The sequence below is a fragment of the Quercus lobata genome, chromosome 2 (assembly GCF_001633185.2).
Source record: "Quercus lobata isolate SW786 chromosome 2, ValleyOak3.0 Primary Assembly, whole genome shotgun sequence".
NCBI lineage: Eukaryota > Viridiplantae > Streptophyta > Magnoliopsida > Fagales > Fagaceae > Quercus > Quercus lobata.
Genome location: NC_044905.1, coordinates 37,403,728 through 37,425,450, shown reverse-complemented (window position 1 = coordinate 37,425,450; position 21,723 = coordinate 37,403,728). Strand labels below are relative to the sequence as shown.

Genomic DNA, 21,723 nt, shown 5'->3' with positions numbered 1-21,723 from the left:
TGTTAATTAGATCTATTATAAAATGCCTTAGGTTAATCAAACAAATATCAATATCATGCATAATGAAATAGTAAATAAGATATTACTTAGGAAAACTAATGAAACAAACTAGTTTCATAGTTGAAAACTTGGGCGAAAACCTTCCAAAAGGCAATTACTATAATAAAAAGAAGTTTAAGAACTAGTGCAAACCTTTGTCTCTAGACTCTACAATACCAGTAAATGAACTTACAATAGAAACCTTTTACCCCTTCAAGACCTTTGAATTCATTAATATATGAACACTCCATGGATGACGCACACATAATCACAATTGGAACTTTTGACCGACTCCAAAAACTTTTTGAAAGTTTTCTTCACGACAACAAATTTGTGGTGGTTGCTATGACTTCAGCTTCTTCAGTACCAATTGAATTTCATATTTACTTGAAACTCACTAGTATGGTATAATTGAGATAACTTGGTTACAAAAAGCCTAACCGAAAAAACAAACTATTTCTCTCTCTAAAAAGCCTTCTAATAGATGACTTGTAATGTCCTTTAAATGTAGATTCAAATGGATCTCAAATCGAGCTTGAAAAGGACAAGTTATGAGCTTTTTTACGTTGTTGATTTTTGCGGAAATGTGAAGCTCGATAGATTGATAGGTATCGAGGAGGTATCGAGCCTACTATCGAAGGGACAAAAAGTGGTCTAGAAGGGGCTTGAGGTATTGAGTCACATGCTAAAAAATCTCTTTTCTTGAGCTGTTTTTGAGCAAACTTTGTGTCTTTAACTTGATTTTCAATTACCATTTTAAAACACATTAAAACTCAATAAAAGACACATAATTTGGCACGGTTTGACAACCCTAAAAGACCTTACAATTGTTATAATCCTTGTTAAATATAGTAGACTTGATTTGTTTCTCCACGGAAATTGAAAGGTGGGAATTTATTTAAAATTACCTCAAATTTATATTTTAACTTGGTTTAGAATATTTAGATTCTATTGATGTGAAAGGAAAGTCTACTGACTATCCAAGGGTACTATTACGTGGAAAGCAAATTCGTCTTTAACAACAAGGACATTAGGGGAAGTTCTAGGCCAAAATTGGCAATTAACATTGTTTGCCAAACAATATAATTAATAGGCACTGTTTTCAAACTATATTTTTTTATCAACATCTCGAGTTTAAAAGACTCAATTTAGGGCCTATAAATCGAGTCTCAAAGACTCGGTTTCCATGGTCTGATCACGTCTAATGTGGCATTTTTTCCATGTGGTGACCACTTGGAAATCGAGTTTCTAAGACTCGGTTTATAAGCCCACCCTGAATATTCGGCCTCCTTACACACATGTTCAACTTTCTCATGTACAAACCATTCCCCCCACCCCACCCCACCCCGCCTTCTCATCAGACCATGGCAAACCCCCACGCCACCACGCAGACCTGACCAGAAGCCAAAGAACCCACAGTCGCCCGATCCAGCTAGACCACGCCACCATCGCACCACCGCACCAGACCCACGCAGCGCGACCCAGGCATCAACCCGGCGAGGTGAGGTGAGCTCTCTCTCCTATCTGATTTGGGTCTCTAGATTCTTTCTCTTCAATCTAATCTCGGTCTCCTCAGATTCTTTTTCTCTCTGATCTGATTTGGGTTTTCAAGTTCAGTTTTTAGTCAAAATAGAAAAACCTAGAAAAATTGTTTCATTGTTGAATAAATAGCGAATGTGTTTCATTGTGCTGGGATTGTTGTGTTTCTGGGATTTCTTAAATTTTTTTTTGGGTATTTCTGGGAATGGCTTGTACATGAGAGACTTCGACTTAAATTTTTTTTGGCTTATAAATACAGTCTTAGAGACTCAATTTCCAGGTGGACGCCACGTGGAAAAAACGCCACATCAGATGTGATCAGACTATGGAAACCGAGTGTTTGAGACTCGATTTATAGGCCTAAATCGAGTCTTTGAGACTCGAGATGTTAGTAATATATATAGTTTGAAAACAGTGCATACTAATTATATTATTTGGCAAACAATATTAATTTCCAATTTTGGCCGAAGTTCTACTACTTGGGATTTAGTACGACTAGATTATATCACCCAATTACTAAAATAAATAAAATATCAAGAAAACAACGTCAATGAGTGGTGTTTATTATACATACTCTCACATGCACACTCAAAATGCACAGAAATTGTGAATTTTTATTACGCACTCTCTCACACGCACACACAAAATGCCCAGAAATCATGAATTGAGTTTATGATTTTTGTGCATTTTGAGTCTCTGTGTGTGAGTGTATATAATAGGGTGTGTGAATTAGTTTTTACCTAATGTGAAATTGCCTCTGAGTCTCTGACCACGTAGAAAAGTTGCAGATTGCAATTAAAAAAAAAAAAAAAATGCATGCAATGGCACTAACTAGATCAAATCATAAAATTTAGACGTAGTGAAGCTTATTTGAGTACGGCTAGTCTCTATGAAGAATCACAATATCAGCTAACGGTTAGATTTATATTTAATAATTTTAATTCAAACAGAAATGAAAATGTACAAGTTCAATATTTTAATTGATTCTAGAGTTTTGATGTCCCAATTCCAATATAGTAACCTAAGAAAATGAATCTAAGGAGAAAGCCAACATAATGATTGATGATGCACAAAATCGTCAGTAAATTAATTATCCACATGTGCAGTGACTAAGGGTACTTGAAGAATGAAAGGTGAAAAACTTACAGAGAGTATTGGTAGGGTGCGGGCCAAAGACCTTTCGAAGGTTAAGTCAGTGACTGAATGATCTTCTATAACTTTAAAGTATGAGAGCTAGGAAATTCTTCATAGACCCCCTTACCTTTTTTTTTTCCTGGTTGGACCTATTACAACGCTTTCCAAGCGCTGCTGCAGGCCTTGTGTTTAAAAATGCCGCTATAAACCCTTAAAAACGCGACTATAGACCTACCCTATTCCAGCTCTCCTAAAGCGCTGCTATAGGGGGGATTTTAGCGGCGTTTTTTGAAAACACTATTAAGAAAAAAAAATGCCGCTATTGCCAGTGTTTTTTTTATAGTATATGGACCTTGGAGAAGATGGGGCTTGGTGCTTATATAGCGATATAAAGCAGACTAAGATCCTATGAATGTAGACTCTTTCCTTAGAGGGAGAGTATGAAGTTAATGCTCTGAGATCCTCAGGCTTAACATCCCATATTTGGAGGATAAGAATATGTAGTAGATTTTTTGGGCGTGGCATGGAAATTCTTTCCATATAAACATACTTGAGTGGAGGGCACGTAAAAGATGTAGAGCTAAGGCTTGACAGACTCATCCATCACATGACATGGCGTCAGGCGGATTAGTGTCTGACCGCTGCTCTAGGAGTCACTAGATGCATGGAAGGCTTGACTATCCTTTATTACTTGACTAAGCCAAGGAGGCGTGACGCTCCTTTAGGTACTTGACGATGCCTTAGTCCTTGATGACTCTAGGGTGTTAGACAAATTTTGAGATGGTGAAAATCTTCTCTATCAATGTGTTAGGAACCTGGTGGTTCCTAATGGAGATGGATAGGAATTATAGGGGAATTGATGAGAATTGTAGGGAAATTGACTTAATTTGAAGTAGTCACCCTCCATAGAGGAATATTAAGAGAGAGAGAGAGAGAGAGAGAGAGAGGGGAAATGCACTAAGCAATGAGTTGGTTTATTCTTCATTGATATTTAATGTTGAATTACAATCATGTATTTATAGGAGACTAGTTCTAATGTCATTGGGCCACATGGCTCAAAATAATTGGCTAATTAATTCAACATATGCTCTATAAATTAAGCCTTGTGTTAAATGAGTTACATGTGCTCAAATCCTAACTAATTCATCATAGTTTCAACCAACTAGTTAACTACCTAATTAAAGGGATTACAACAATTATTTCACATTCCTAACACAATGATTTTCTTGATTGATGAAGCAAAGCATTAAAGAATTGCAAGTGAATTGAGCTATTAAGATAAAAAAAAGAAAAAAGAAAAAGAAAAAAGAAAAAGAAGAAAAATCAAATTGATGAGCTAAAGTTGATCTTTGAAAGGGATTGAGACAGCGGGCGCTTTGGGGCAAGCATTTGCCTTGTCCTTTCAAGAATACCAAAAAAAAAAAAAAAAAAAATTGAATCCCAAATTCCTTTCCACAAAACTCTTGGCCAATTCCCTGCAGAAAACATAAAAAAGAATGTCACTTTTGCCAGCTATTAATCTATTACGTGTTATTTTGTGAAAGCTAGGATATTGTATTGATTTCAAAATGTGTACAAAAGATTACAATAAGTCATTGATCACAGCAGGGACTGATATTCTACCATGTTCTGTCTAAACGACAACCGAGAGCAAAATGTTCCTACTTTTTTAGCAGCATTAAACCTGACAGTAGATGACGCAGCCCATGAAATAGATTGGACAAGTCCTTTCTATCAACACGTACTTCCTCTAAAATGTGACCCAATTAAACGAGATACACTAGGAGTTTGACAAGTAATCCTTGATTAGTTGCTGAGAAATTCCTTCCAACGCAATCAGTGAAGATGTGATAAGGAAGGCATGGGATTCGGGTGCTACTGGGACTGATACTTAACGTCCATGAGCTGCTTAAACAATGTGGGGCCTATTTGGTAGTGGAGTGGTAGAGACTTTGGTAATGTGACCGGTTTGTTGAGGGAAAAAATTTGGCAGCAAAGATCAAGGTTGACTTGACTGAAGCATGGGTATCAAAGATTCAAATACAAAGTTCTTCCAGGCATATGCTCTACCAAAAGGCAAAAGGATAAAATTGGATCAAAAAAATCCAAGACAGTGATTCAGTGAAGGTGGGTGGCATGTAAAGTATCATTATTAGGTTAAAGACAACTGGTGTTTGTTTGTGATACTGGAGTATCTCATCATAATCAAGTAAAAACTTAATAAACATTGAACATCACAATATCACATGCATTTGTAAGTCTTAGCAAAACCTTAGTCACGACCACCACTCCATTTAGATAATAAAGATTTTTATTTTGAATTAAATTAACCTTTGGCTTTTGAGAAGATGAATTTCTTCTTATTAAACTTTTTATCTTTTGGTGAATACTATTAGGTTGTGAGTTTCATGTCCCCTATTTTCTTTGATTCTTAATAGCGATGAGAGGAGGAGGGGCTTGTGGGTTTGAGCTGTTGGGCTGCATAATAGTATGTACTCCTAATATTGTAATATTTCTTACTATTCTTAAAAAAAGTGGTGAGAGTTTCTATCTTTTACTTTGTATTTCTTGGTAGGGCAATTTTTTTTTTTTTTTTTTTTTTTTTTTTTTTTTTATTTTTTTTTTTACATTTTGAGTGTGTTCTAGTGTTTCCTATTTACTCTAAAAAATAATGTATCAATTTGTGTCAATTGAATCATCATATAATATTGTACAGTTTAGTTGTTGGATGAAGTGGCTACATTAATTTGCTAGTTAAGCTATTTGGAAGTGTTAGGCTTTAAATGTTTAGAACAATTGGCAAATCGTGAACATAAACTTGTCTAGATATAGATCTTAGAGTCTATAGGTATTATCAGACAATGCTCAAGGTGATTCAAGTCAAGATACAAGAACATACAAGCTGCAGGAAGAAGATTTCATAATCTGTCTGGTTCAATCGATCGAAAGACAGGCTCGATCGATCGAAAGTCATATCTGCAGAATTTTAATTAAACCCAAACAGCAGTTCAAGCCCATTAAGGATTAGGGTTTCTAATCTACTTCTCCCAGTATATAAAGGAAACCCTAAGCACATTTTTATGTGGCTTTTCAGAGAGAAAAGAGTGTGCCTCTTTTGTATTTAGGGTTTTGTTCCTAAAAAGCTCTCTTATATCTTCTACCGGTGCTATTCTTTGAAGAATTTCAAGATCCGGTATTGTAGAAGTTGCTGCCTTCTCTAGTCATCAAAGGTGTTGATGATCTAAACCTTCAAAGGTGGTCTTGGAGTCACAAACAGGAGAGTTTGTGTTGCTAAACCTTTGAGTGAGATCTCAAAGTCACAAACGGGGGTGTTTGTGTTTTGCAAAGGCCAAAGAAAGAAGGAGTCCGTGGATTTGGAGTTTGCACGTGGTCGTGTCAGTAAGTTTTACTGGTTGGTAGCAATAAGAAGTCGAGCGTGGGGGCTTGTAACTTTTATTGTATGAATTTCGATTCTTTCAAGATAGTGGATTCAAGTTTATCTTGAGGATAGCTAGGTTAAATCCTCCCCAGGTTTTTACCGGTTTGGTTTCCTAGGTGATCATATCTTGTGTTATTTATTTTCCGCTACTTTGCATGATTTGATCTTTGTTATTGTGATAACCTAGACTTGTTAAATTGGACTAAGTAACAACTTGGCTAATTACCTAAGTTAAATCAATTGTTTTAAGGGGTCTAAAAATTAACAGGAAGGATTTGGTATCGGATTTAGTATATTTTGGCATATATTGCAAATTACGTTTAAGAATTCATTGTATCAACATATGAAGCTCCCAATGATGTTTCAAAAGGGTATAGCCTAAAAAAAAATTATAAGAATTTACAATGCTAACAAGGCAGCAATTACTTTTCCAGATGCCAGGTTTTTGGAAATAGGCTGAACTGCTGGCTTAATCCAACAAATTCGATGCAAATGGTTCAATGCAGTGTCTCTCAAGAGTATGACCCCAATAACAAGCATCCAACAGCATCGACTGATTACGTTTGTTTTCTCTTGAAACAGATGGAGCCATACTACTTTTGCTAGCATATTACTCAGTCACTAACTTTTCTATCCGTTGCAGTAATAAATCGAAATTATCTTGGCTTCTAACCATGCTGAGACGTACATAGCGGCTTTCAGCACCAAACAAACTACCATCACGGCCAGTGATATGGGCTGCTTTCAGTAACTCATAGCAATGCTTATCTTCTTGTCTCTCACACTTCAGCCACGCAAAAGCTGCATGCAATTTCCATTAGTTTATTAGGCTTGAAATATCATGATTCATCAAATAACAAATTTTTCTTGTTAACTAGCTTCAATATATCTGAATTGAAGGTGGCAGCTATCTTGCATACTTGAAAATTCTCTTAGAATTGTGTTAGAGAGAAGAGACATGGAAATGAATTCTACTGATCTCATGTGGATTTGGACGAGTCAGGATGGACATTTTCCATTAAAAAGCAAATTGAGGGGGTTCGTTTTAGGGTTAAGATATATTATTATTATTTTACAAAGGGAAAGTATTTTTTCATAGTTTGCATCTATTATTTCATACATATATTCAAAACTGATTAAAAAACATCCACATTTTAAAAATGTTCATATATTAAAAATAAAAATGGATGCGAAATAGCTAACGTGAACAAAGTAATGTAAGAAAATAAAAACCCTTTACAAATATAAAGCAATAAATCACATTATTATTATTATTTTTTTTTGAGAAGGAAATAAATCACATTATTTAACATCTAATTTTATCAAATAAATAATAATATTCGTTTTTATATTGATGACCAATTATATCTTAACAATAAAATTTCTCCTTTCCGTTTTATATGAAGAGGTTCATAACACAAGGGCTATTCGGGTATGACAGGGCAAGGAACGCCCATATATATATATATATATATATATATATATATATATTCTCTCTCTCTCTCTCTCTCTTTTTTTTTTTTTTTCCATGTTCCATTAAAATGTTTTTCTTTGCAGTTAAGAAATTAATTATATTAGCAAATTTTTGTTTTTTCTAATTAGGTTACAGTTACTAAGCAGCCACGAGTCGAGTTTAATAAATCTTATGGCTTAAAGAGAATTACCTGGAGAAGATTTCTTAACTTTTCCTGAAAATGAACAATAATGAGGTTCGAGATCCTGGATGGAAAAACGTTTTGACAGTGATACAGATTTGCTCAATTGATCCCATCGGGTTTTCATGGTCTTGTATCCAAACTCATACATTTCCCTTCCTTTCCCTTCGATGACTACTTTTAGCAGCTTCAAAACTCTTAACTGAGTTTCTCGAGAGACACCATAGGTACTTAGACTCATATATGTTAGCATTCTTTGGTATACAGCCTCATCTTTTATTATTGCCCACCTGCATCAGAGAAACCAATGTCATAACTTATTTTCATCTTCTTAATTTCATAAGAGAAATCAAGTAATAAATTTTTGGCCAGAACAGTTCGTGGTAATAAAAATTATGGTCAAAATAATTGTTAGAAGTTACTCCATTAAATTCACTATTTCTTAGTGGTTTAAACTTTTGAGATAGTAGAAAATTTATTATGATATTAAAACATAAGTGGTAATGAGATTCAAGGAAAATTATTAAGTACTTCTGGAGTACTATAAATGTGTACTCTTTCTTCTCACATGAATAGTGGGTCCCACCATGAATTTAATTAATGAAACCCACCATTCATGTGAGAGGAGGGAGTACGCATTTATGGTACTCTGAGAGTACACAATAATTTCCCGAGATTTCAAATTACATACATGGGACACCATAATGTGTATCATTACTACATGAGTTATTACTTGAACCCCTACTGGGTTCCTTTAATCATATAACTATGACCATTGCACACCCTTGGTGCGATGGTTACTTTACAAGTATAAGTTCTTGTGGAGTGTAGGGGGCAAGAGCCGGAGTTCAAGTCTCCAGGAGAGAGCTTTACACACATATACACTTAGATTAGGTTAGAGGAGAATTCTATCTTGTATAAAAAAAAAAAAAATCATATAACTATGTCATAAATAATAAATATTATTTACAAGCAAATAATAATTAGATACCCGAATCGACTGCCAGCATGACCGGTGAGCTTAGAAAGTGTAAATATTGTGAGATCTTCATCCGCTGGAGCAGGGATAGCTGTGAAATGTGGCCAGTAATAGGCGAGATCATGAATCGTCTTAACAAATGGCCCTCTAAGAACTGCCTTCTTCAACTGACCATCTGGATTGTTGGGTGAAGTCACAAACTCAATAAAATTCTGGGAAGATGAGGAGTCTATAGCACTGCTCTTCCACAGCGAAGTATCTCCGCTGAACTTATAATCCTTAGAGTTCAAAAACTCGGTTTGCTCTTTATAAACCTAGATGAAATTTTAATTTAGAGTTAACATACAAGCTCATGTAAACATAAATTTTTTTAAAAAAATAGAAATATTATTTCCTAGAGGCTCAAATCTATTGTAGAGCAAGCACACTAAATGAAGATTAGTCTAGGGTTAATATAGCGTTCTTTAGTTTATAAACCTATATTAAGTGTAAGATGAACAACTCAATAGCAAAGAAGTCTAAATATATTGTAGACTCATGTATTTATAGAGTCAGCACATTAAAACTAGGTTAGTCTAGGATTAACTGATGGTTTTTTAATATATAAATAATCAGGGGTGGCTTTGCTGCCAGCCCAGGGGGTTCAAATGAACCCCCTCACTTGGGCAAAAAAAAATAAAAAAAATAAAAAAATTTATATATAAAATTTTTATTTAATTTTTTTTTTTTTTTTGTTTTGATCCCCTAAAATAAAATTTTGAACACCTAGCTTGAACATAAATTTTGTTTAAATCTAGCTGAAATAAGCTTGAATATGCTTAACTTAGTGATTCTTTCACAATATTTTCATAATAATTTTAAGATAAAGGTCAAGTGGTAAGTTGTAATTGATTTTATCTACACTCACAATTGACATCACTTTTTTACATACCTTTAACAACTTGTTATCTAGATTCTGTTGTGAATGTGTTGTGTAGTAACACTACTCTTAAAATTACTCATTCATTTTAAAATAAATAAATAAATAAATTTTATCTAACTCTGGCTTACTTTATTGTTGACGGCGGAATGAAGCTATTTTTCCTTGCAATTTTCTTCTTCATCAGCAAAAGATTACACCACTTTTAGTAATAAAAAAAAAAATTACACCACCGCTACAACAAACCTATTTGTATCTGTGATTTTTTCCTCATTGTCTTTATCTTTCTTTCTCCCTTTTATGTTTTCTTTTTGTCTAATCAAATAGGTTGATAAATGCTTTATAGATTTCCAAGTCCAAGAAGTTTTTTAGTGCTTGCTCCAATTCCAAGAGAATGACCATGTATATGATTAAAAAGTCATATACTTCAAAAACAAAAACTTATATCAATTACTATTTTTTTTCTTAGTTTCACAATTACTCTCAGACCAAATCTTATGTGTGTTACTAATCTTCTTTATCATTTTTTTTAATTAAGTACATATAAATATAATAAATTATTATAAATTTGGAATTTTTTTTAATTAGTTATTTAATTATATTTATTTATGCATTCAATGGTTGTAGTCTTATCGATGTTTAAACTATTAATAATTTTTTAGACTATTGTACAATACAATTTGTATACTAAATTGTATTCAGAATACTATTTTAGATTATTTTATATAATGTGAAAGTTGTATATACAAAAAAAAAAAAAATCATTTTATTTTTTACTCCTCCCACAACAAATTTATAGCTTCCACACTATTGACTCCTTTGAAAAAAAAAATCCTAGAGCTGTTACCGTAAATAATACATTGAGTTTATCATAAAATGAACACTTCAATTGCAAAGATATAGCTGTTAAGGGTTCCCTTTTTTTTGGACATAGGTTATATATATAGATCGAACTACTCATTAAATTCTTGCTCCCACTTTTTAATTTTTTCCTCAATCACTTAACAATTTATCTTGGTAACTTCGGTTAGGATGCTTACATGGACATACAATAGATTTGAGGCTTTCAAACATATATAATATCTTCAACTAAAAAAAATAAATAATTAATAGTAAGTGTTAAATAAATCTACCGGGTAGTAAGGGGTTGAAGCCACAACTTTTCCTGGTGAGGATGAACCCTCTGGGGAAATAGCACGCACGGCTGCGTTAAGAAGTTGGGTGGCACCAGCACCAAAAATGATGAATCTTCCATCTGTAACTGCATTACCAACGATGTCATGCACCCGTCTTATATGTGTTTTGAGCTCTTCTGAGATGAGCGAGCCATCGTTGAACTCATAGCTCATACGATGCCATCCAGCCATCACTATGGCACTACTAGCCGCATGCTGCTCCCAAAAGGGCTCCAAGAATGTAGGATCTCCGCTGTTTGCAACAATATCGAATTGAATCAAACATTAATATTATTAATTTCTACAAAAGTATATAAAAGAGACATATATGGGAAGGGAGATTGAAACCCTAGACGTCTTTGATGTTTTGTACTAGTACTAGTTAATGTAAAGGTCATTCGCGTGTGCATTTGGTTTATTACCTATCAGCATCTACCACACAGTCAGACAAGAAATCCGAGCAGTCAGGACCGGCGAAGCAAGCATTACACTCGCAAATGGGTTTTCCATTAACAACTAAACCATCCAAGAAGGCCCTTCCATGGCCCGAACATGAAATAGATGCCACAGTTTCAGCTTCTGTGGCTGCCATTTTTGTCCAACTTTGCTCCCACCTAATTCGCAAAAATACATTGGCAGAGAAGAGATTTAGAATTATGGAAGAAATTAAGATCAGTGCATATTTGAAGCTTTGAACCGTAGCCATTGTTTTTCCTTAGGTTCTCTCTATCACTGGGAGAATACCTATGCATATATATAGTACTGAGGGGCTAAGAGTTAGAGACTAGAAATGGTGGTACTGATCATAATAATATGAGTAAGTCTTTATTTAAGACTATCCTAAAACAAGTTAAACAACTCGTGTCAAAGGAAAAACTACTTCTATATTAGTGGGAGGATGAATACAAACATGGCTCCAATGGGAATACGCGGAAAGAGGACAATTCAAATAGAGATGAACCCGAAAAAAAAGAAAGACTTATAATCAGTCAATTTAAAAAAATGCTACAACTAGTAATGAATTGACTTAAAACCATGTGAGCCCCGACAAGGTCCAGAAATCCCCGTCTTGTTTCCCTGTTGGAAAGATTTTAGGCTTATACCTTTTTTAATTTTGTTGAAAATAGACAGTTATTTTCTGTTCTAAATTTGCAAGTTTATTCAGAAAATGTAGTTGTTCATTTTGTTGATAACATCATACTAGTCAAGACTCAAGTCTTTAATAATTAATATATCCTAATCCAAGTTCATTGTATTAGGATTTAATTCTTTTACAACCAAAGTAATATTAATTAATCCTAGATTATAATTAAGTATTGTAATTTCCCCAAATTTGTACTCTAGGTTTTATTCTAGGTTTCCTGTGGGGGATATTTCTAATGTCCAATCACGTATTCTCTCTCTTTTATTTATTTTCTTAATTTGTAATAATTTTCATACCACTCATCATGTGTCAAAGTTATCTTTCACATCAATTTTTATCACTTTTAAATGCTTAATTAGATTATGCTTATTTATATAGATGATCCTACAATTTTATTTATTATTAATTATATACTAGTATGTAACCATGCAAACGTATGGATGCATTTAAAGTTAAACGCAATTTTTATTATAAAAATATAAATAATTAGTCAAATTACTAAAAAAAAAAAATAGTATGTAATATATGCATACATATAAATACATTTAAAATTAAACATAATTTTTATCATAAAAATATAAATAATTAGTCAAATTATTATTTTTTTTAAAAAGTAAAAGTAATTAATCACATATTAAAATTCTTACCTAAATTCTTGTGACCTTTTATTTATTGAATTTTATTTTGTACCCTAAGAAAAAATTCTTAAATCCACTGCTACCTCGGACGAAGCATATATATATACATACACACACACACACACATATATATATATATATATATGAAAGTTTAGATAAAAAAAAAAAAATTGATTCTCTTATAAGGTTTTTGTAATAAAATATAAGATGATCTTTTGAAGAATTATTTGATTTTTTATATTGAAAGTGAAATTGTTGTAACATTTAGTATAGAGTCAACCATAAATAAATTTATTTATTTATTTAGAAGAATGTCAAATTCCATTTTGAAATATCACAAATTAATTAGTACGTAGGAATACATTAAGAAATAATCATTTTATATCTTTTCTTTTTTTAGATTTTGTTATTATTGAGTAGATGCTAGTGTTATCTTTCATTTATTAGTTTTTTTAGGTGAGTATATAGTTTTTAGTTTTGAATGGTCTTTTCTTTTCCCCTGCTCCCCCCTTCCCTAAAGAAAAACCCGGGTTTAAAAACTGATATGCATGAGACTCAAAAGTCAAAACACTGCATTTCTGTATTATGCAGTTGTTCTAAATTCTCAAGGTTTTATTCAGAAGAAGCAGTTGTTCTTTTTGTTGATTTGATGATAATAGTAAGCTAGGGTTATTAAATTAACCTGGGTTTAATAAAACTAATATGAGACTCAAAACACACTTAACTACACAACTGTCTCTTTGACAGTCCAAATCCTTGTATGGATTTGTGTGGATTTAAACTGTAAAAACGTTATGTAGGCATGCGTCGAATCGCATATCAAACATGTATTAAAGTCGATCTAGGGTATATATAAATTATATATAGATAATTACGGAAAACTCCAATTATGACCAACCACAGTTTTGGAGTGTAGGATAGATTTTAGCGTGTAGTCTAATGGTACCTACTAGTATTGACTGACGTTCAACCTTAATTTGTTTATTAGCTAGCCGAATATGATGACATAAGATTGTTATACGCAAGAAAGAAGCATTGCTGTGCAAGTGGCTCTCAATAAGAAAACAAATACTAGTATTCTGCGGACTTCATTTTCTATTTTTGTTTTGGCTATAAAAATCAGGTGAAGTAGAACATGCATCCTATAAACTAGCAAGTGAATGTAATTTCATGGAACAAACGTCTGTCTTAAGATTTAGGACATTTATATAGCTCTAGCCATGAATCCATCTTTTACTTTCCTATTTTACTACGTTTCTTATTTTTTCCCGCTATTTTACTTGTTGAGGAGATAAACACGGAGTTTCTTTAAATAATTAATATAAAAACATACTTTGACTCAAAATGCCTAAACCCAATTGGTATGTACTCAATTATGTTATATTAACTATTTATTCTTCTATGGGTTTTAGTTAGTTTAACTGGTAAAATTTCTAATGGTTGAATAAGAGATTTAGAGTTTAATCCTTGTTTATACCAAAAACTGATTAATGTTTTGATATAATGATAAAAAACTATCATTAGGAGCGGATACCATATGTTGAAACTCTCTCTAAAAAAAAAAAAAAAAAGCTATTTATTCTTCTCATCATTATTCAATGTGAAACTTCACTCATCCGTGTATACCCAACATTACTTTATTGATTACACATGTAGGATTCTTGTGAACTTGATGAAGAAAAAACAGGTACAATGCATCGCTTGTATAAAGAGCCAAGGCCATATGCTGAAAGATGATCAATGTGTGAGTATTTCTTTTTTGTGTGTAATGATCAAGTTCTCAAATTAAAAGATGATCAATAAAATAGTATCAAATCATCAAATAGCCTTTATGTCATAAGAAACGTCATCTTATCTTATATAATCAATATAGCTGAACGAATATGGACTTGCCAGTGTATAATTTCTTTTAATTAATGACAATTAACTTTTCAAAAAATTAACTTGAAATGTATTGTGTATGATGTATAAGATTATTGGTGAAGATTTTTGTAATCTGTACAATCTAATAGTGAAGGAGATGTAATTGGAATTACAACTAAGGCAATGAGTTCAAGCAAGAAATAGTTATGGAGGAAAAGAGATTTGAGAGAGTTTTATCAAATCTAGAAAATACTTTGCTTGAATGAATAATCTCATAGTTACAGAGTATATATGCTATCTATCTTGACACTCATCAACTGAATAAAATATCTAAATCACTTCTTACAACCATAACAAACTTTCCCACTTTTTACACTAAATAATCTGAGTTATAACTAACTTTGAAATCCAACGGCTTCTTTAGGAACGATTCCGTTTATCAAATTTGGCTTTGTCACTTGACAAAACTTTACCATTTAGAAAGAGCTGCATACACATGAGAAGATTAAGAGGAATGACATCGTTTTAGCTTATTGTCTATGGACTAGCTGAAATGTTGTCGTTTATCTCTTCTAGTTTAACATCCCTCCTCAAACGAATGGGGGATGAAACCGCCATAAGTTTTCTTCTAAGTAACAGAAACAATGGTGAAGACAAAGGTTTGGTGAAGATATTTGCAAAATTATCTTTCCCAGAGACAAATCAGACACAAAAATCATGACATATAACCTCAATGTGCTTCCTCTTGGCATGAAAAACTGGATTAGAGGCTAAGGTAATGGTAGAGACATTATCACACCAAAGAATAGGCACATGAGAAAGAAATGAACGAAGCTCTTTGAATAAAATCTGTAGCCAAGCCAATTCAGCTGTTGTAGTGGCCAGTGCACGATACTCGACCTTAGTCGAGGAGCGAGCAACAGTAGTTTGCTTCTTAGAAGACCAAGAAATGGGATTAGAGCCCATAAAAACAAAGAACCCTATGGTGGACTTTCTGTCTGAGGAGTCCCTAGCCCAATTAGCATCAGTGAAGGTTGATAGAGTAAGAAGGCTTGGGGAGAAGTGAAAACCATGGATGAAAGACCTCGAATGTATCTAAGAACCCTCTTGGCAGCCTCTAAGTGAGTGGTTGTGGGAGTATGCATAAACTGACATAATTGATGAACACTAAAGGCTAAGTCAGGCCGAGTGAATGTTAGATATTGCAAAGCCCCAACCATGCCTTTGCATTCAGTTGGATTAGAAAGCATAGTATCACTGTAAGGAGTAAGTCTAGAAGAAGGATATGAAAGTGTTTTGGTGTGTTTAACATTATCCACAAGAAGATGATGAAGAATATACATTGGATTAGAAAGTATAGTATCACTGTAAGGAGTAAGTATAGAAGAAGGATATGAAAGTGTTTTGGTGTGTTTAACATTATCCACAAGAAGACGATGAAGAATATACAAGGCATATTTGGTTTGAGATAATGGCCATATTTGGTAGGAGTGATAAGGAAGTAGTGTAGAGAACCAAGATCCTTAAGATCAAAGCTGTGACTAAGAGCTTGGATAAGATTGGAAATATGGGCAGAACTATTGCCTGTGATGATAATATCATCAACATAAACTCAAAGGTAAATGATGGTATGAGAAAAGTGATAAATGAAGAGAGAAGAGTCTGCCAAGGATGCTATGAAACCTACATGGAGCAATTGAGAAGTGAACCTATTAAACCAAGCCCTTAGAGCTTGCTTCAAGCCATACAAAGATTTTTGTAACTTGCAGACATGATGAGGATGATTAGAGTCAATATAACTAGGGGCTTGTTGCATATAGACATCCTCCTTGAGATAACAGTGGATAAATGCATTAGATACATCCGACTACCTCATGGACCAATTATAGCTCACTGTAATTGCTAGAACCAACATGATTGTAGCTAGTTTAACTATTGGATTAAATGTCTCAGTATAATTAATACCCGGCTATTGATGGAACCTTTTAGCTACAAGCTTGGCTTTGTATTTGGAGATAGAAACATCACTATTAAGCTTTAGTTTATAGACCTATTTGCAGCTGACTAAGTTCACATTAGAAGATAGAGGGACAAGTGACCAGGTTTGTTGTTTTTGTAAGGCTTCAAACTCAGCATCCATGGCTTTACACCATTGAGGGTATTGAGAGGCTATTTTATAGGTAGGTGGTTTAGTGTATGTGTTGTCAAGTGTAGCTTTGTAGCAAAGCTTTGATTTGGAAATTCCACTTTTGGATCTAGTTTGCATAGGATGTTGATTAGACACAAGTAAGGGTTAGGAACATCATGCAGTAGGTAATGTAGGTGATGATGTGATTGTGGATGTAGGATGTGATATAGAAGGTGATGCACAAATGGAAGGAGGTGCAGAAGAGGATGGTTGTGGTGATTCATATTGTACTTGGACATTAGAGATAGTAAAGGAAGAAGAAGTAGAAGAATGATGACTTGACAAAGGGTTGAGACAAATCTGGTGAATGATGAAAAAGTATGAACCAATGAGAGATAAATTGTAAAATTGTAGTAGACAGAAGATTAATGAGATAGAGGGCAATATGAATAGTTAATGTCTAGTAGGAACATGGTAAGGCAGCTTAAGATAGAAGGTTTATTGTGATTTCTATGAGATGTATGTGATTCCTTTCCACTAAACCATTATGTTGTGGCATATAAGGACATTAAATTTGGTGCATAATTCCATTTGATGACAAAAGAGACTCAAAAGCCTTTGAAGTATACTCCCCCCACCCCCCCTCTCCCCCATCTGATCTAAGAACTTTAATTTTAGTTAAGAATTAAGTCTCAACCATAGCTTTAAAAAGCAAGAATTTGTCATAAACTTCAGATTTATTGACAAGCATATACATTCATGTAAAATGAGTAAAATGATCTATGAATAAAGCATAATACTTGAATTCATTTATTGAATTTATAGGTGCTTTAGACCTCAAAGGTCTGTATGTACAAGTTCAAAAGGAGAAATAGCAATAAATTGTGAGTGTGTGAATGACAATTTATGCATTTTGCCTTGAAGACAATGTATACAAAAAGAAGTAAAGTTTGTACACTAATTATTTGCAAGAAACTTAAAACTTGGAAAAAGAACTTGGTTTTGTGTGTGACCAAGTTTGTTATGCCAAAGGTACTAGCTTGATGAAGTGGAGACTGTGTTACAAAGTTTAAATGAAAAAGAAAGCTTAGAAGCTTTGTGAGGATAGATTGGGTAGACACTTTGTTTACTCTTGCCCTGGTAAAGAACATTCCCCATAGCCAAGGCCTGAATAGAGATTATGTTTTCGTCAAAATGGCACCAACATTGATTATCATGACAAATTTTGTGCACAAATGCTAGATTAGAAGCTATGGATGGAAATCTAAGAACATTGTTTAGATGCAATGTAGAATGATGAGAAAGAAAAGTGATATTACCTATATGAGTAATTGGTAAGTGTTGACCATTGTCAACAGTAAGGTGATCTTGACCAGGGCCAAAATTGGAAATTAACACTGATTTCCTAACAATATAATTAGTAGGCACTGTTACAAAACTATATTTTTTACTAACATCTCGAGTCTAAGAGACTCGATTTTGAGCTTATAAATCGAGTCTTTGATTGTTCTGATTTAGCTGATTTGGCATTTCTTCCAGGTGGCGTCCACCTGGAAATCGAGTCTCTAAGACTCGATTTATAAGCCCATCCGAAACAAGTAAAATGTTTTATTACACACATGTTCAGCTTCAAAACCCCACAACCACAACCACGCTTCACTACCCACTTTCCCATATCCTCCTCCCTCTTCCAAACTCCTCCTCTAAACCCATCATTACCAAAATCGAAAAGCTGGGACCAAGCGACCGGAGCTCAATGTCCTAACTCTCATCCTCCACTTGCACCCAAATGACATTTTTAACTCCCCAAAAGCCTTGGACTTGGTTGACAAGGTCATTGCCAAGTGGGTTCATGTTGTGGTCCTCACTGGTGATGAATATAGTGGTGGCAAGCTCTACGAGGCCGCGCGTTTGTTGAAATCCGTGGTTGGTGATTGCGTGTATATGCTAATTGACGAGTGCTTCGATGTCGCTGCGGCTGTCGGTGCTAGTGGGATTCTGCTCTCTGATCAAGGTTTTTTTTTTTTTTTTTTTTTTTTTTTTTTTTTTTTTTTTTTTTTTTTCAATTACATCAGATTGGTTTTACTGACGGGTCGTGGGTTTTGGGGTTTTTATTTTTTTAATCTGGATTTTAGGTGGTTGTTGGGGGTGGATTTGGTTGGATTTGTGCTAAATCAATGCTCGGATTTGTGGGTTGTATTTGATTAGTTGCTGGTCTGTGCTTGTATTTGATGGTAGTTGATCTGTGTTTGTGTTTTGTACTCCAACACTTGGGAAAATCTTTTCAATGCATTTTACAGATACAAATTGAGTATTTAAGCATCGATATATAAGTTGAGTTTCTAAGACTCAATTTTCAGGTGGACAAAGTGCCACCTTAGACCTGATCAGAACGTGAAAACCGATCCTCAAAGACTCGATTTATAGCCCAAAATCGAGCCTCTTAGCCTCGAGATGTTAGTAAAATATATACTTTCTAAACTATGCCTACTAATTATATTGTTTGGAAATCAGTGTTAATTCCCAATTTTGGCCTTTTAACTAGTGTAGGGCTTAGGAAAAGGAAGATTAGTGAGGTTGGGAGTGACATGGTCAGTTGCAGTTTATGCATTTTTCCATGAAGACAATGTATACAAGAAAGAAGCATAGTTTGTACACTGATTATTTGCAACAAACTTAAAACTTAGAAAAAGAACTTTAAGAACTTGGTTTTGTGGGTGACCAAGTTTGTATGCCAAAGGTACAAGCTTGATGAAGTGGAAACTGTGTTGCAGAGTTTAGGTGAAAAAGAAAGCTTAGAATCTTTGTAATGATAGATTGGGTAGACACTTTGTTCACTTTTACCCTCGTAACGAACATTCCTTGTGGCCAAGGCTTGAATAGAGATTATGTTTTCATCAAAATGGCACTAACAGTGATTATCATGACAAATTTTGTGTATAGATGCTAGATTAGAAGCTATGGATGAAATACTAAGAACATTGTTTAGATGCAATGTAGAATGATGAGAAGGAAAAATGATAGTACCTGTATGAGTAATTGGTAAGTGTTGAACATTGCCAACAATAAGGTGATCTTGACCAGTATAGGGCTTAGGAAAAGGAAGATTAGTGAGGTTGGGAGTGACATGGTCAATTGCAGCACTGTATGCAAGCTAGGGTTGATCTTGGATAATAATTCAGTTAGATGCTGTAGCCATAGTTGCCAATTTTGTGGGTGGATGCTTTCCTTGATAAGCATAATCCATATAATGATAGCAATCCAAAGCTAGGTGACCAATCCTATCACAGATCTGGCATGTAGGTCTCTCAGATCTAGGAATTAAAGTTTGATTTGGATTCTATGAATAATGACTGAATTGATTGAAGGATGGAGATTGTGAAGTTGAGCATTTTCCTCCTCTTTTGTTATTCCCTCAACCTCTACCTATACCAACGATTGATTGTAGTTGTATGAACTACCATAGCAAAGGTCTTCTAAACATCAAGAGAGTCATTCATTGATTCCTCTTCTGCATTCAGCATTGTAGTAAGCTCATCAAAGCTTAACTGTGTGCTTCTAGTGCAAATTTCAGACCTAAAGGCATTGAACTCCTTTGGGAGGCCTTTAATTGAAATGTGCAACAATTCTTCGTCATCCAAGATCACACCAACAACCGTTAGTTTATCCCTTAGGACTTTGATCTTTTGTTGATAGGTATCTATAGAATCAGATCCCTTTTGAATATTATGAAGTTCTCCTTTGAGATTCATAATATAAGATCATGAAATAGAAGAGAAATGGTTCTCAAGAACCTGCCACACCTCCATTGCTAAGTGACATCCCATTGTTAGAGCAAGAATTGAAAGTGTGAGTGGAATTGATGAAAATTTGAAGAGCTTTCTCCTTTGAATTTTAGATTTGATAACTTGGATTGAGAATGGTAGTAACATTTCCTGAAAGATCCTTAAGCAACTTCTCATAAAGTAGTTGAGCTTGATCGAGTAACTCGAACATAGAATATGTATCAAGCACTATAGTAATTTAGTGTTTCCACACAATGTAATTGGTGCTATCTAGTTTGACTGGCATCATGTTAGCCATATTGGACAACAGTAGAAGAGGTTGATTCATCAGATTTAAAGGAGCAGTTGAAGTTGAAGGTGCCATTGTTGAACTTGAAGAAGTGGATGCCATTGTTGAAGACATTGAAGCTGAAGTTGAAACAGTCGATAGCTTTGATACCATGAAGATTTTTGTAATCTATACAATCTAATAGTGAAGGAGATGTAATTCGAAATTGCAATTAATGCAATGAGTTCAAGCAAGAAACAACTATGGAGGAAAAGGGATTTTGAGAGAGAGAATCAAAGAGAGTTTTATTAAATCCAGAAAATATCTTGCTTGAATGAATAATCTCATAGTTATGAAGTATATATACTATCTATCTTGACGCTCATCAACTGAATAAAATATATATCTAAATCACCTCTAATAACTAGAACAAACTTTCCCACTTTTACACTAACAGAATTGGAGCTATAACTAACTTTGAAACCCAACAGATTCTTGGGGAACGACACTGTTTATCAATCTTCACTTTGTCACTTAACAAAACGTTACCGTTTAGAAAGAACAGCATACGCGTGAGAAGATTAAGAGGAACGATATCGTTTTAGCTTCTTGTCTGTGGACTAGCTGAAACGCTGTCGTTTATCTTTTCTAGTTTAATAGTGTGCACCATTCATTATATGTTTAATGACCAAATATATAAAGGGTACTTTTTGTGACAGTGTTATGTACTGTTAAGCTTAAATATTTAATATCTATAATAATCATTTGTTCATCTGGTGGTCAAAACTCAAAGGAGCAATTTTTCTTGGATGAAGTTTCTTGTTTGAGCTAAATTAATATTATTCCCAGTTTTAAAACTCAAGGAGCAACTCAGCCCCTCTCTCTCTCTCTCTATTGGAGCTTTTGATCGTAATCCATGGCCGATAAAGCCTAGCCTCTCTCTCTCACTCTCTCCAGATTAGAGTTTCTAACTAAAGATGATCTTAGATCTCATATCCCAAGCCATTGGCTCCAAGAT

The 21,723-nt window shown here is 34.0% G+C and overlaps 1 protein-coding gene across 1 annotated transcript; it reads right to left on the bottom strand.

Annotated features, from left to right (window-relative positions):
* Window positions 1-6,761: 6,761 nt before the first annotated feature.
* Window positions 6,762-11,585, bottom strand: LOC115974646 (tryptophan aminotransferase-related protein 4-like). Its single transcript, XM_031095088.1, has 5 exons — window positions 11,302-11,585; window positions 10,838-11,132; window positions 8,798-9,099; window positions 7,816-8,096; window positions 6,762-6,952 (listed from the first exon to the last, which is right to left on the bottom strand). Exons 1-5 carry the CDS (start codon window positions 11,583-11,585, stop codon window positions 6,762-6,764), a joined length of 1,353 nt encoding a protein of 450 aa, XP_030950948.1.
* Window positions 11,586-21,723: the final 10,138 nt, after the last annotated feature.

Coding starts and splice junctions, on each gene's coding strand:
- LOC115974646 (XM_031095088.1), bottom strand. CDS start 11,585: ATGGCTACGGTTCAAAGCTTCAAATATGCACTGATCTTAATTTCTTCC. Junction 11,133..11,301: donor TGTGTGGTAGATGCTGATAG/GTAATAAACCAA, acceptor TGTTGCAAACAG/CGGAGATCCTACATTCTTGG. Junction 6,953..7,815: donor AGTTAAGAAATCTTCTCCAG/GTAATTCTCTTT, acceptor AATTGCATGCAG/CTTTTGCGTGGCTGAAGTGT.